We start from the raw sequence: 13510 nt of genomic DNA on the forward strand, positions 1-13510 counted from the left end.
ATTAATGCCAAGTCTGACTGCTAGCATCTGTATGCTATTTTGTCTTTTGCTTCATGGCATGTGGGTACTTGAGCATATCCTGAGGTGTGTGTGATAAATGTTGGTTTCCTAGGATCTAGACTGTTGAACTATAAACAATGACATCATATTTGGCTGTGTGACAGCCAGTCCTTTGTTTGCATAATGGTACAATAAGAACATTGTTTCTCTGCACTCAGTGGGAGAGTTCTGTATACATTTAAAACATGTAAATGTTGGTAATTCCATTGTAGCACTCTTATTGGTCTGATTCTTTATATGGTTGTAAGAAAAGTAAAATGCTTCAGAACTTTATATCAACACCCTCTTTTTATTAATACATCTTCAACTTCAGTGGATAATTCGGAAGAAAAAGCAAATATTCTGTTTCATTATAGCCTATATTTTATGTATTCTATTGTCAATGTTACAGTTTAGAATTATGAGAAAGATGCAGCAAAAGCTAAGATACAGAAATTTGGATTTAATAAACTAGAATACCCTTTGGATTAAGTTCACAGACCGAGCAACACTGATAGAGAACACAGAAATCAACAAGAGTTCTTTAGTCATCAGACCACTTTACTGACATGGCGCTTCAAATGATGTGGTACTGTAACTGCACTTCATGCATTAATAATTTCAGATAAAAATGAATGTCTAAAAGTGGAAATTTGTTTTAATTAAATAAGAGTAAAAACTGTCTTTTATCTTTGCAATAGAGCCAACAGATCTCTTGAAACATGTAGAAAAACCTTATACAAGGAAGAAACAGGCATCAGGAACAGGGAAAAAAAACTAAGTAATTAACAAAGCATTTTAGGAATATAACTGAGAAGGTTTGCTCTTCTGTTGTCTAAACTTACCTGTGGTTCAGACGCTAGATTCATCTTGTATGGGTTGGTCTTTCCTTCTTCAGACACTAGTGGAGACCACATTTTGGATTCTGACCTAACAAAGAAAATTGGTCACAATTTGTATTATTTTGTTGGCAAGTGTGAAATACAATGAACTACTTTCATGTTCACTCTCCACATTTTATACATACAGTATGGGGTGGGGGGGGGGGGGGGGGATGGTGAAATGTTGTTTGTTCTGTATCTGACTTGTGTTCAATGTACACAGCATTACAGCAGATTTATAACACTAATTCCATTAAAACATTTAAAAATTTATTTTTGCAACTATTATTATTAATAAATTCCAAAATAATTACACCTCGAGAGAAGGAAAAACATTAACATTTGGATATGTTTATAACTTGTCTACAAGTATTTTACTTGTACTTAAGAGACATTTATACATAAGGTATGATTAACTCCACCTGAGTTGAGAAGTGTCATTCCTCATGCTTTTGCATTAGTGTGACAAAGACGCATACCGAGGCAATCCGTCTCCTTTTCAATGACCACATCACTGGCAAACAATAAGATTGGTGGGTTTGCAAAAAAACGTACAAATGTGGTTATTTCTATTCATGCCTTTATTACCCCTTTGTGAGAGGTTTTAGCAACCCATGACATCATGTGTTGAATCACAGTATAATTGAGCTCCCTCAGAAGCAAAGAAATTGTATGTCTGAAAACATGATGTCCTTAATCTCCTTATAAAAATATTTACAAAATACTTGTGGGCTTCTAATAACCTGTTTCCCTGTGCTCCAATTTGTCAAATCATGCTTATAGCAACATCTTCTAAATCCTGACTTGTCCTCGGATTCCCCCTTCATGTTTTTCAGAAGAAAATAATTTTAGGCTTCCATGTTGGCTTATCACTTTACAATTATGTACAATATTTCCGGTAAAATAGAGCTTATGGAATACAATAAGGCAAACTCATGAGGGAGTGTGCTGCTACCCATATTATAGTACTTGAATAAACAAAAAAACATCACATATACAGCAAAACTAAAGTAAAAAAAATAGAGCAGTCACTGACACTTAATATTCACAAGGGTTAAATCAGAAGCTGCACCATAAATCGCCCAGTGGGAAAGACTTTAACTGTCTTCAGGCCAAATAAATAATGTTAATACATGCCCAAGTATGGAAACATTTTGGCCCTACATTAGACTAGAATGGAATGTAAAAATAGCATTGTGTAATGCTCTTCTGCTTACAGTCGGTCTTCATAGAAAGGTTACATACCTTGGATGCTTTTTTCAAGCTGTAGAAGAGAATTTGATTCTATGGTAGATGCATGAACAACAACATTGTACAAGACAGCTACAGGTACAACTTCTGTTATTCAAAATCTTCCAATAAAATGTTTTTCAATAAATGTAGTTCAGGTTTTATTATTGCAGGTAAAAGTGCCCCAGAAAACCACTTTATGCACATACTGTACATTTAACACTTCATCTTTAAATCAGGGGACAAGTTGCAGATAGGTGTTAAACCAAATATAACAAATTACATTTGTTAAAGAAGGACAAGAATGAATAATCTGAAAGGCCTCTGCGCCTGATAAATTGACTCTTTCTACTTAAAAGGGACTCAAATTATAATAAATCGTACATTTACATTCCCTAAACGTAATCTTTTGCACTTGCTTACCTTACAATTAAATTAGTTCAGGCATCTGCTTCATCTTTATAAATGAATGCCTTTATTATCAGTTTTTGGTACTGCATCTTGCCCTTTGGCATTTGGCAGACTTACTACTATTTCAGCTTAGGTAACTGATGTAAAATAGACAGCAGTGGTTTCAGTCCTGTGGCACTCAAACCAAAGTGTGGTTTCACTTATTAAAACTATACTTTTTTAAAGTAAACATGAAGAAGCATATTATTACTAATCTATGAACTTAAACATTTTATATTTGCTTTAAACTAGTAAATTGACAATCTACAGTCTAATCTACTACACAAGAATACTGGGCGAGGTTTTCATGCTGTGGGGAGACTTCAGTCATGATCCGTCAGCTGCAGCTGGTTAAAATGAAGCTTAGGACGAACTTCATCAGCCCTGAATAGTGTAGCGGTCATGTCAGCTTTCATCACATTGTGTCAGTTATGAATAGTCTTAACAATGGCCAAAGCAAACAGTGTAAGCACTTCTTAAAGTTAACAGAAGCTACAGTACCCGATAATTATAATTGACTATGTTCTAAACTGCTAGTCATTATTTCATTTCAGTATTTTACTACATCCGATTGAACAAAGGGCAGTTTTGACCCATAACCAGTTTTGAGTTTTGACTGTATATTTACATTTCTGTTTGAGAATTGTATTCCCACAAACACATACATGTCAGGATTCAGATTATTCTTCATCGTATTATCATAACAGACTTTACAATGTTGGTATCCATCAAAAACAGCGCTGACTTCTTTTTTACAGCATTAATATAAACATCTGCCCAGCATTCCTTAGATTACAGCTGAATTGCTTTATAAATCAATTAATGCCTGTTTTTTTCGTAACAAAAGTGTTTTGAAACAACTCATTTTCTAGATTAGTGGTGTGAATTGTGCAGCATTTGTAAATGCTGAAAATATAACCAGTTTCAATACTTTGATCTTTCATTTTGCAGCAGCCAACTGCATAGTCAGGGTAATCCTTTTGGAAATAAAACTGCATTGAGAATTGGCCTCAGCAAGATGCTATGTTAGGAATGTGTCCATATATGCCAACAACCAAACAAACTAGAGATATAGATTCCCACTGCTATTACCGGATATGTCTTCCAAGTAAAACGTGGCATTTACTTCACCCTGCACAAAATAACAAAAGCAAAATACTGCTACAAATAGGTGTCAGTTTCTGAATATAAAAGCAACTATTATACTCCACGGTTCGCTATTAACGTATTGTTTAAATCTCGGTGAGAGGTACATTTCACAACAAAACAAGGACAATTTTAGAAGGTTCTAGATAGGATTTTGCAAATCATCTTTCCAGGAGGTATACATTTAAGATATTCAATAAAGAGGTTTCCGAATCTAAAACCAACAATCCACACTTTCCCTGCTTAACAACTTTTATGTAACTTTTAATGCAGTGTTAGACTATTTAACATCAAAGCTATGACTGCTGAATGGCGCAACTGGTAAAGCAGCTCAGCCAATTACAGCTTGAGCTCTTCAAGTCTGAGTGAGGGCAATGCCACTAGTCGACTGCAACTGGGATTTCCCAAACAGTAGTGCACAATGAATGGAGCACCATCATCAGGAGGATGGATTAGTAGTTCAGGGCTCACTCCTGGTGACACAATGGATAAAATAAAGCCAACAGCTTCATCCACTACTTTTTCACATGCATTTACATATCAAAAAAGATAAAAAGGTGCTAAAGTGATGTAAAATTAATACAAGTATCATCACAATTGCACGTAGGTCGCTGCGTCAGCATGGGTAGGCTGCAAAAGGAACAAGTAAAGGTTTATTCCATGCCGAAAAGAGAAGAAAGGAAACAACGTTTCGGCTGTGGAGCCTTCTTCGGGGGTGTGAAGGCTGCCACCCCCGAAGAAGGCTCCACCTTTTCTTATTCCATCACAATTTCACAATCACTTTGCGTGCCATTTCAGCATCCAACATACCTATTTTTTGCACTTTCGAGTTATTGCATTTTTCCTGTCTGCATCAATTTAAAGCATTTATACGTACATGTATAGCCGTCTTTAAAAGAGGGAACCACAGTGCATCAGCAGAATGAAAACTTGAGTCCAAGAAGGAAAATATTGATTGGGATAACACATTCCTTATCAGACAGCAGTGTAGTTCCTGGACTGAAGTGGTGCTTTATATAGATCATAATGTCTAGCAAAGCTGTACCTACAACCCTTCACTTACCGGTCTACAGAGAGGACCATTTCATCTAGGCAGCCCTTGATCTTGTTCTGTGCCTCCAGGTGGGTCATGTTCTCAGTATTCTCCCCATCAATGGCCAGAATCATGTCCCCGACACACAAGTTGGCCTGAGCTGCTTTACTACCAGGGGTGACCTTTAACAGAACACAGGAAACTTCACCAGGTGAACCAAAGTTGAGAGGCTGGGGAGAAAATGAGGACTCTTGCAAGGGAAAGCTGTGAGAAGACCCACAAGAATATATATACAGCAGATTGTAAGAGCCTCTTTATTGTAAGAGCATCTTCACTGGAGTATCAAAATAATCTGCCTCACATTTCTATATAGATTGTCTGCATAATGGGCAGTATGTTTCATAGAGTACAAAATATAAGTATAAATTAAAGATTGTTGATGGTTCAAAACAGTCTGTCGAGACATATCTTTCATCCAAAACATCCACAATAGTTCTTAAAAAATAATAAAAACATGCAGTTTAGCATGTCACACTACTAAAATAAGTGACGGCTACAGAAGAACATCTACGCTCTTGACTTGAATGCACCTTAGACAAATAGTTGCTTTCTGATTCTACACCAAGGCGTATTCCAAATCTCTGCTAACTGGCCCAAAATCCATCACTAGAGTTCACACCCAAAAATTCAAGATCCATGAGAGTGGTTACAGTTGAAATTAAATTCTAAAATATTAAAAGTAGTAGTAATAGCCTAAAGAAGGTACCACCATTATCAAGTACAGTATAAAATAAACCCAGAACCAAACAGGCAGAAAGTTATGAGCATATGGTACATTTGAAAATCATTCCAAAACTGAAAAATGTGTTAATGAGAAGAAATAAAAAAAATAACTTCTTAAAAACAACAAATAGGAACTGAAAATAGGAAATCGTACATATCATTTCTTCAGCATTTAAAATGTGCAGATAATCATGGAACTCTCCTATTATACTTCAAGCAGCCTCATCGGTAAGGCAGCTGCACTTTGAAGATGCAGATGCAAGATGAAAGCAAGATGCCTAAGTGGTTGACAGTGATGACATGCTCCTTTAATTATTATTCAAACCTACAGCAGTTTCTTAATAGGGCCTTAAAATATTTTACCTGTGACTCTGCTCCTCATCCAGTTGTTTTATAAAAGATTAAATTCAAAAGCATTTTGAAAAGTCAAAATAACTGAAGTACTTGAGACTTATAGTAGAAATGATTTGGCAATTTCTCATTATCTTTTTGGAGAAGAGCATTCTAAAAACAAAAGCTTGGTAAATTTACCATCTTATTTCTATGCAATGCCCTTATTAATAAACAAAGAATACTCTAGACATGAGGTAATTCCAGAACTTTTTGCATTTGTTGGTGTATTATTTTGACCTATTAAAATAAATGAATGATACTGAAGTTTCAGAAAGGCACATGTGCAAATTACTTAATTTTCCAGCTCAGCAAGAAACTTGAGCTTTGCACGGTGCTACTTCAGATTATTAAAAGGAATTTAAAATGCTGGTTATAGGCCATTACCTACTGTTATACAACAACTTGCATTATACAATTGTCCTTGCTGTGCTAGGAAGTAATAATTGTGATATGTTCACATGACAAAAGATTAAATTCCAAAACATGACCTCCCGTTTATTTTTTACTGCAAAGGCAAATAATTTATGATGGATTTCCATTCTGAAATATTTTATTAGAGTCCAAACTAAACTATAAAAACAGGTGTGGTGTTACATATATCTCAATTTTATCTTCCTTTTTTTCTATCCCCTCTGCTGATACATGCAGTGCTGACGCACAGCTGCATTACAAGACCAGCCCTGACTACAGGAAGTAGGTGGAGGAGTATAGGTTTGAACAGGAAAAGTGAACTTTTGCAAAGTAACATTATTTTTCACTAGTAAGCCCCATTAAAAACACAAGCCGTAACAAGAACAAAGACTTTCAACTCCTAAACTAAAGGCTCCTAATTTTGCAGACAGTGGATGTTACAGCTAGACCTAAAGTTTTCTACTGTAAGTTTTGAATATTAGTTCTATTTCCAGGTTTACATAATTATCTGACATTTATCCCCACTCCACCAGCAAAAAATGTACTGAGACAGAAACCTTTTCTACTTCTCTTGCTATGGGAAGTAAAAAAAATAATATTCAATACTTCTTAACTGTAATATCAGTTCAGGTAGTGTGTACTTTCAAATCAAAACACCAAAAGTTGTCAAAGAAACAAGGATATTCACTGCTCATTTACCCGCTTTTTCTATACACATAGTGAACACCAACAGGTAAAAAATTAATAAGCTCTCAAAGGATGGACTCATTGATGGAAAGGTTACACACGTATACTGAAAATTCTGCTCTCTGAACAGATATGCTCCCGTTTACACACATGCTAATGAAATTGAAATAGCAGCCAAAAACAGCTTGTACCCACTGCCTCTTTGTAGAGATACTGCACATCTAGGAAGGGGGTGTTGCACTTCCTGTTAAGTCAGGGTACTTTTTCCTGAGGTCAATTGAAGCCTCAGAGGAATGGTATCATTCCACTCCAGAAGAGAGGAAATTGCACCTTATTATGTTATTACAATCCATTTGAAGTTCAAGTTTTGACCAACCAAGTATACTTAGTTGCGCAAATCAACTTGTCAAAGGTACTAACAATACAGCGATACTGAATGTGCTGACTATTTCTGGCGATTGTTTTTCAGTGAAAAGTATTAACATTGTATTTTTTATGTCAGAACTGTGGTTTGCAATCATGGTCAGAATGGTGCTGTCAGGAAGAGTAAAAATGTAATTCAAGTTAATGATTAATCCACAAAATTGGGTGTGAAATGTGTAGCAATCTTAAAATGTCAATACAATTAGAAAATGCACTCATCCAATATATGCCCTTACCTTGCTTATATTTAAAAACTACTAACTGACACTCGCACGCAAAAACAATAAAGAATTTGAAAGTAACAGTTCTATAAACAAAAATAACAAAGCATTCTGGAAATATTTATATTCCCTACCAACATGTGCAACAGGCCTTACAGAACATTTCTTGTCCTCCATCATTACTAAAAGAAGGGGACTCTTGCAGGTTTTGCTTAATACAACAATGTTAGACAGTAACAACTGGATCCCCTTCTATCACCTGGTCATGGAAAGGCTTACAGAAGTGATCAATACTGGATGTTTCATTCTACTGACTTCCAACAAACAAAAAGTGCAACACCCCAGTTCCAGTTTCTTAGCAATCTTTGAAACTGCAAAGGTTAGGAATCATAACCACATATACAGCACTTATATGAATAATGAATAATAAGAACAACTGTATATAGTATATCACCTTTCATAGTACATCTCAAGTCACTGTACAATAAAACTAATCAACAGAGAGCTATACACAAAATAATAGACTAAGCTAAACAGAAAACAGAAGCTCTTAAAAGCTAGAGTATAAAGGTGAGTTTGAAGACAGGATTTTAAAGTGCTGACTGCCTTGCAAGATCTGATGTGGGCTGGAAGACCATTTCACAGTCTTGGAGCAAGAGAAGAGAAAGTGTGGTCTTCCAGTGATCTGAACTTAAAGAAGGCCAGAATCCAAGGAGTGCAACCAACACTGTGTGAATAGTTCACAGAGGCAGTCACGACCCAAACTGTTCAATCCCTTAATGTGAACAACATTACATTGAACATTTATTCTGAAAATCACAGAGTATGAATTTAAAACAAACAATATATGCTTATGCATTTTAGCTCTAGTTAAATTCTGACTGGCTGTGTTCTGAGCACATACAGGTGTGTATGATACAGTACACTAGGTAACTAATTGTTTTAATAGGCAATGTGCCGTCAGCTTCATTACATCACTCAATGAATTACAATTCACTGTGAAAGAGTAATAATTCATAGCATAAAGCAAAAAAAAACTCAACACTGTGTAACTGTGGTTTCAAAATAGTTGTTTCACATATCATGAATGCCTTTGCATTAATGAAGTCTCCATGGACAGACCATACTCTTTTAATAAAATCAGTTAAGAGTTCTGAAGAAGGAAAAATTCCCCTGCTCCGAATGTCTGCTACAAGCTCCTACAGACAAGTGGCAGGTATCAAAGTTCAAAGCAGAACCCAAAGGAAACAAAAGGCTTTCACATTGTTTTATCTTGAAAAACAAAGAACATTATGTTTTTTTAAGATAAGTAGAAACCAGTATGATACATTAGCGAAGCAGCTCCCAATATGAGCTCCACCATAATCCTCTCTGCAAAATCACGTGAGGAACTACAGTATGTGCTACAACTTGTTGTAAGTATGGTCTATACACTCAAAATTAGAGTATTAAAACAAACACAAAGGACTTCAGGGCCATGTGTTGAACATTTAACAGAATAAAACAATTCACAGGATTTCAATTATTACATGAATGTTTCTGGATTTCATCTGTTAATGTGTATTAAACATGATGAACCAGTTTCTTGTAATGATGATGAACCAGTTTCTTGTGAAGAAAAGATACTGCAATGGTAAGCTGTCACTTAATTTCAGCCAATATTTAAACAGGACTTGCATATTTTAATAACAGGAGGTAAAACGAGCTGATATTAGTCATCGTGCCACAAAAATGCAAAAATGACATTGCTGAAGAGATGAGAGATGAAGTAAGAGTTATTGGGAGTTTTGAACATCCTTTCCAAAAGAGGTCTGAAATTTAAATAAAATCAAATTAAATTTAAAATATTGTATGTAGGGCTATTAGTATAAACTTCTAAAAGCAGGTCACCAGGTCAGTGAATTCTGTCAAAGCACATGAGTGGAGTGAGTGCAGATTCAAAAAATGAAACAAAGTGAAAAAAAGCTTGCCTTTGTTTCTTGGGATGCCCTGAACAATATACTGTATGAGGACCCCTCAAGCCTTTTGTAAACCCTTGCCCCAGATAAAACAATGGTTTTCTTCACCAGTAGACTTTAGAGAGATCTGACGGAGGTACTACAAAATCGTGAAAGGTATGGATGACCTAAAGTACTCAACAAACAGGATAAAACAACATTTATGAAAGTAATTAGGAATTATGTATAAATAGTACCCAAGAATACCAAGTGTGAAAGGCAGCATGAAACCTAAGAAACAACATAATGGAGCTATTCCATTATTAAAATAATAGCAATCCAATATGCAAGATAGGGAAAATATTTAAATGAACTTTTTAGAACTTAAAATGTTCTAGAACACAAATGATGATAATTGATTATCTAGATTACAGTCGAATTTGTAAATGGTCTGATGGAACAAAGGCAGCGTTTTGAAAGATAAATCAAAGGGCTTGGTGCTTTCTTTGATTGCTTCCGAAGGTACAGTAAGCCATAAGAAGGTTTTTTTATTTTAATGTAAGAGGAAAAATGAATCTCAATCACATTTGCTTCCTTCCCACAGAGAGAATTTATAAATAATAAAATAAATCACAAGCGAGCTGGGGAATTGTTGTTTAGAGACAAAGGAATGTGTGTTAGAGGGGAGGAGGGAAGCATATTTTAGATAACCAGAAAGGTATTTCAGTAAGTGGTAACAGAAGGAACTTCCCGACTCTTTTCAGTTTTGTTGAAGTGGTTTATTATAACTTAAGAATATTCCCCATTGACTTCAATATCTGTAACAATACAACTGTTTTCAATTTTGAATTAGATGGATTGTCAGCAGGGTATGATTCATACCAGAAACCAATATCTGCTGATTTTGGATTGAAATGCAAGTCACTAGCATTGGACATTTTTTCCTTGGCTCATATTTTTAAGTTCTCTCACAAGCGTGCGCAGCCTGATTAATATTAGGACAAAACCTAAAACAAAATACAGCACAATGTCTTCAACTGCTATAAAAATGCTTAAAAATGTGTTTTCTTAATCTAAAATTGCTGCCTGTAACTAATTATATTATGAAATGCACACGAGAATTTGGAAAAGAATTTATTTTGTAGGTTATATCAGTGGAAAAAGTATAATTTGCAGACCCATGAGGGACTTCCCTAGAATGCCATCTTTTACAATGTTATTAATAAACTAAAAATCAACAACCACACATGGAAAACCATTGCCAATGTGGTGACAATTTTAGTATTCTATAAACAAATTAGGTTTATGAAGTAAGAATAGAACAATTAAGGCAATAACTGTCCTCCAGCATAGATTAGTTGGATGAAAGTAATAAATCCCTAATACCATGACCATAGCCTGAACCATAGTAATTTTGAATGACTTCTTCAGAACTAGAACTTATTTATCAATTCTACAGGATGTCTGTGAATTCAAATCCCAGGTGGGACACTGCTGTTCTACTCTAGAGCGAGACGCATCATACACATACAGTAGTGTTGCAGGAGTTTAGGCACCCCTGGTCAGATTGTATGTTTCAGTGAATCACTAAGTGAAAAGAAGTCGATACATCCTCTGTGTGGTGCAAACTTAAACATGACATCTCTCTACAAATTTTAATTCATAATTTATTTGCTCATTTTAAAATATTGAAAAATTACAATGTAAATGTGGCATGTGCAAAGGTTTGGGCACCATTCCAGCTAACTCATTATTACTTTTTTAATGTAATTTTTTCCATAGGCCCCACAACTTCACCGACATATTAGGCCTTAAAATAAGTCAAGTGAACAAATACTCACCCTTCTAACCTCTCAGGTTGTGATTGTTGTGCCTTCTTTCAACAACCATGGGCTGTCATAAGTGAAAGTCACAGTTACTGTATAAGTAGGTGTCAGAGGACTTGAAAATAAAGATCATTCAATCTTACAAAGCATGAGAAAGCAATAAAATGTCTCTTAGAGGCATCCAGCTTGCAATTACAACTGTCAGAAGGATCATTAAGAAATGGAAGTTAAAGGGAAATGCTGAAGACAAGGCAAGATATGGAACACCCTGAAAACTCTCAGATAGAACTGCTCAAAAACTGGTCAGATCTGCAAAGCAGAACCCACAGTTCACTGCAATGGACCTGCAGAAAAGTTTAACCGACAATGGAGTAGTTGCCTACAGGTCCACATAACAGCGTTGCTTCACAAAAATGATCCATAATATTACAATAATAATAATAATAATAATAATAATAATAATAATAATAATAATAATAATAATAATAGTGTTCCCAGTGTAATTAATTTGGGATTTTGTGACTAGATACAAAATGCAAATAGACAATTGAAGCAACTTCTAGATTAAGTTAGGCTTCAATTATCTAAGTAAGGTGGTATTGAATAAAAACCAGCAAATGTGTTGGTTACCAGGACCAGGATTGGGAACCACTAGTTTTAAAGTAAGCAATACAAAGTGTTGATAAGCCAGAAACCTTTTGGAACAAAGTGCTGTGGACTGATGAAATGAAAATTGAACTCTTTGGCCACATTTGGAGATAAGGAAATGAAACACCTGAAGAATAGAACACCTTGCCATCTGTTAAGCATGGGGTTAGATCTATTTTGCTTTGGGATTGTGTGGCAGCCAATGCCACAGGAAATATTGGGTGATGGAAGCATTGATTCAACTAAATATGAACAGATCCTAGAAGCTCAGTGCCGAAAGTAAAGCTGAAAAGCAAGACAGCAAGAAAACGATCTGAAACATACCTCAAAACCAACTATGAAGTACTTACAGGAGCGAAAGTTTAAGGTGTTGCAATGGCTTTCATTGTTCCGAGACTTGAATATCATTGAGAATCTGTGGATTTCAAGCATGCAGTGCATGCAAGAAGACCTAAGAATATTTCTGAGATTGAAGGTAGAAAAAAAATCCAAAAGCAAGAATAGAAAGACTCTTTGCTGGCTACAGGAAACATTTGGAAGGTATGATTTCTACCAATGGAGGTGTTACTACAATAAGTACGTTTGGACATGCCATATTCAATGTTTTATTATTTTGAATGTCTACAATGCTATAAATATTAATTGTGAATTTAAATTTGCAGACAGAAAGTCATGTTTAAGTTTGTACCAGGCAGATCTTTTGTCAACTTATATTCACTTATAGATTCACTGAAACAGACACTTTGACCAGGGATGCCTACATTTTTGCTCATCAGAATAATTTACTTCAACTTCTTAAGATTAAAAAAGCATATTTGAAAAATATAAACAGCACAGTCCCTAGTGATTGCATGCAATACAAATTTAGCAATCAGGAAACATGGTCACTGTGACTGTTGTTCCAAGATAAAGAAGTTTAACATAACTGCACTGTCAGTTCAGCTAACAAAACACAGTAGGGCACCATGGGAGATTGACTGATACCACATTGTGCACTGAAGACTCACTAACAGAATGGATACAGTTATGATTGGACATAGCATTAAAAACAGTTTGTGGACATTTCAACACTTTTTACAGTGCCCCACTGTAAAAACACTACACTGTTGCACACTTTCTAGTTGGGCTACGATGGTTTATTTTAAAGGTACTTGTTTATTCATCGAAAAGACGACAGTATGCCTTTACACAGATCTAGCCATTGAGATACGCATTGCATAGCTGGTAAAGAAGGGCACTCATGTATTCCTGCAAGTCACTTTTATCCTAAGAACAACCTTCTATGAAATACAACTTTGAATTCTAATTAGTTTTTCTGTGAAAGGCAATAACCTATGTTTGAGTATATACATTCTCAATAATAGGCAACAAGGAAACCAACAATTTTTTTAAAAGCTGTTAT

The 13510-nt window shown here is 35.3% G+C and overlaps 1 protein-coding gene across 2 annotated transcripts in view; it reads right to left on the reverse strand.

The window, feature by feature from the left end:
• Positions 1–13510, reverse strand: part of pdlim1 (PDZ and LIM domain 1 (elfin)) — a 29178-nt gene that overhangs the window by 12720 nt on the left and 2948 nt on the right. For both annotated transcript variants that reach the window (XM_088635578.1, XM_088635579.1), the window contains exons 2-3: positions 4810–4961; positions 885–969 (exon numbers count right to left, since the gene is read on the reverse strand). In XM_088635578.1, the coding sequence (XP_088491704.1) occupies positions 885–969; positions 4810–4961 (237 nt within the window). The remainder of the gene's footprint in view (positions 1–884; positions 970–4809; positions 4962–13510) is intronic.

This window comes from Lepisosteus platostomus, chromosome 6 (genome assembly GCF_059453375.1).
Source record: "Lepisosteus platostomus isolate fLepPlt1 chromosome 6, fLepPlt1.hap1, whole genome shotgun sequence".
NCBI lineage: Eukaryota > Metazoa > Chordata > Actinopteri > Semionotiformes > Lepisosteidae > Lepisosteus > Lepisosteus platostomus.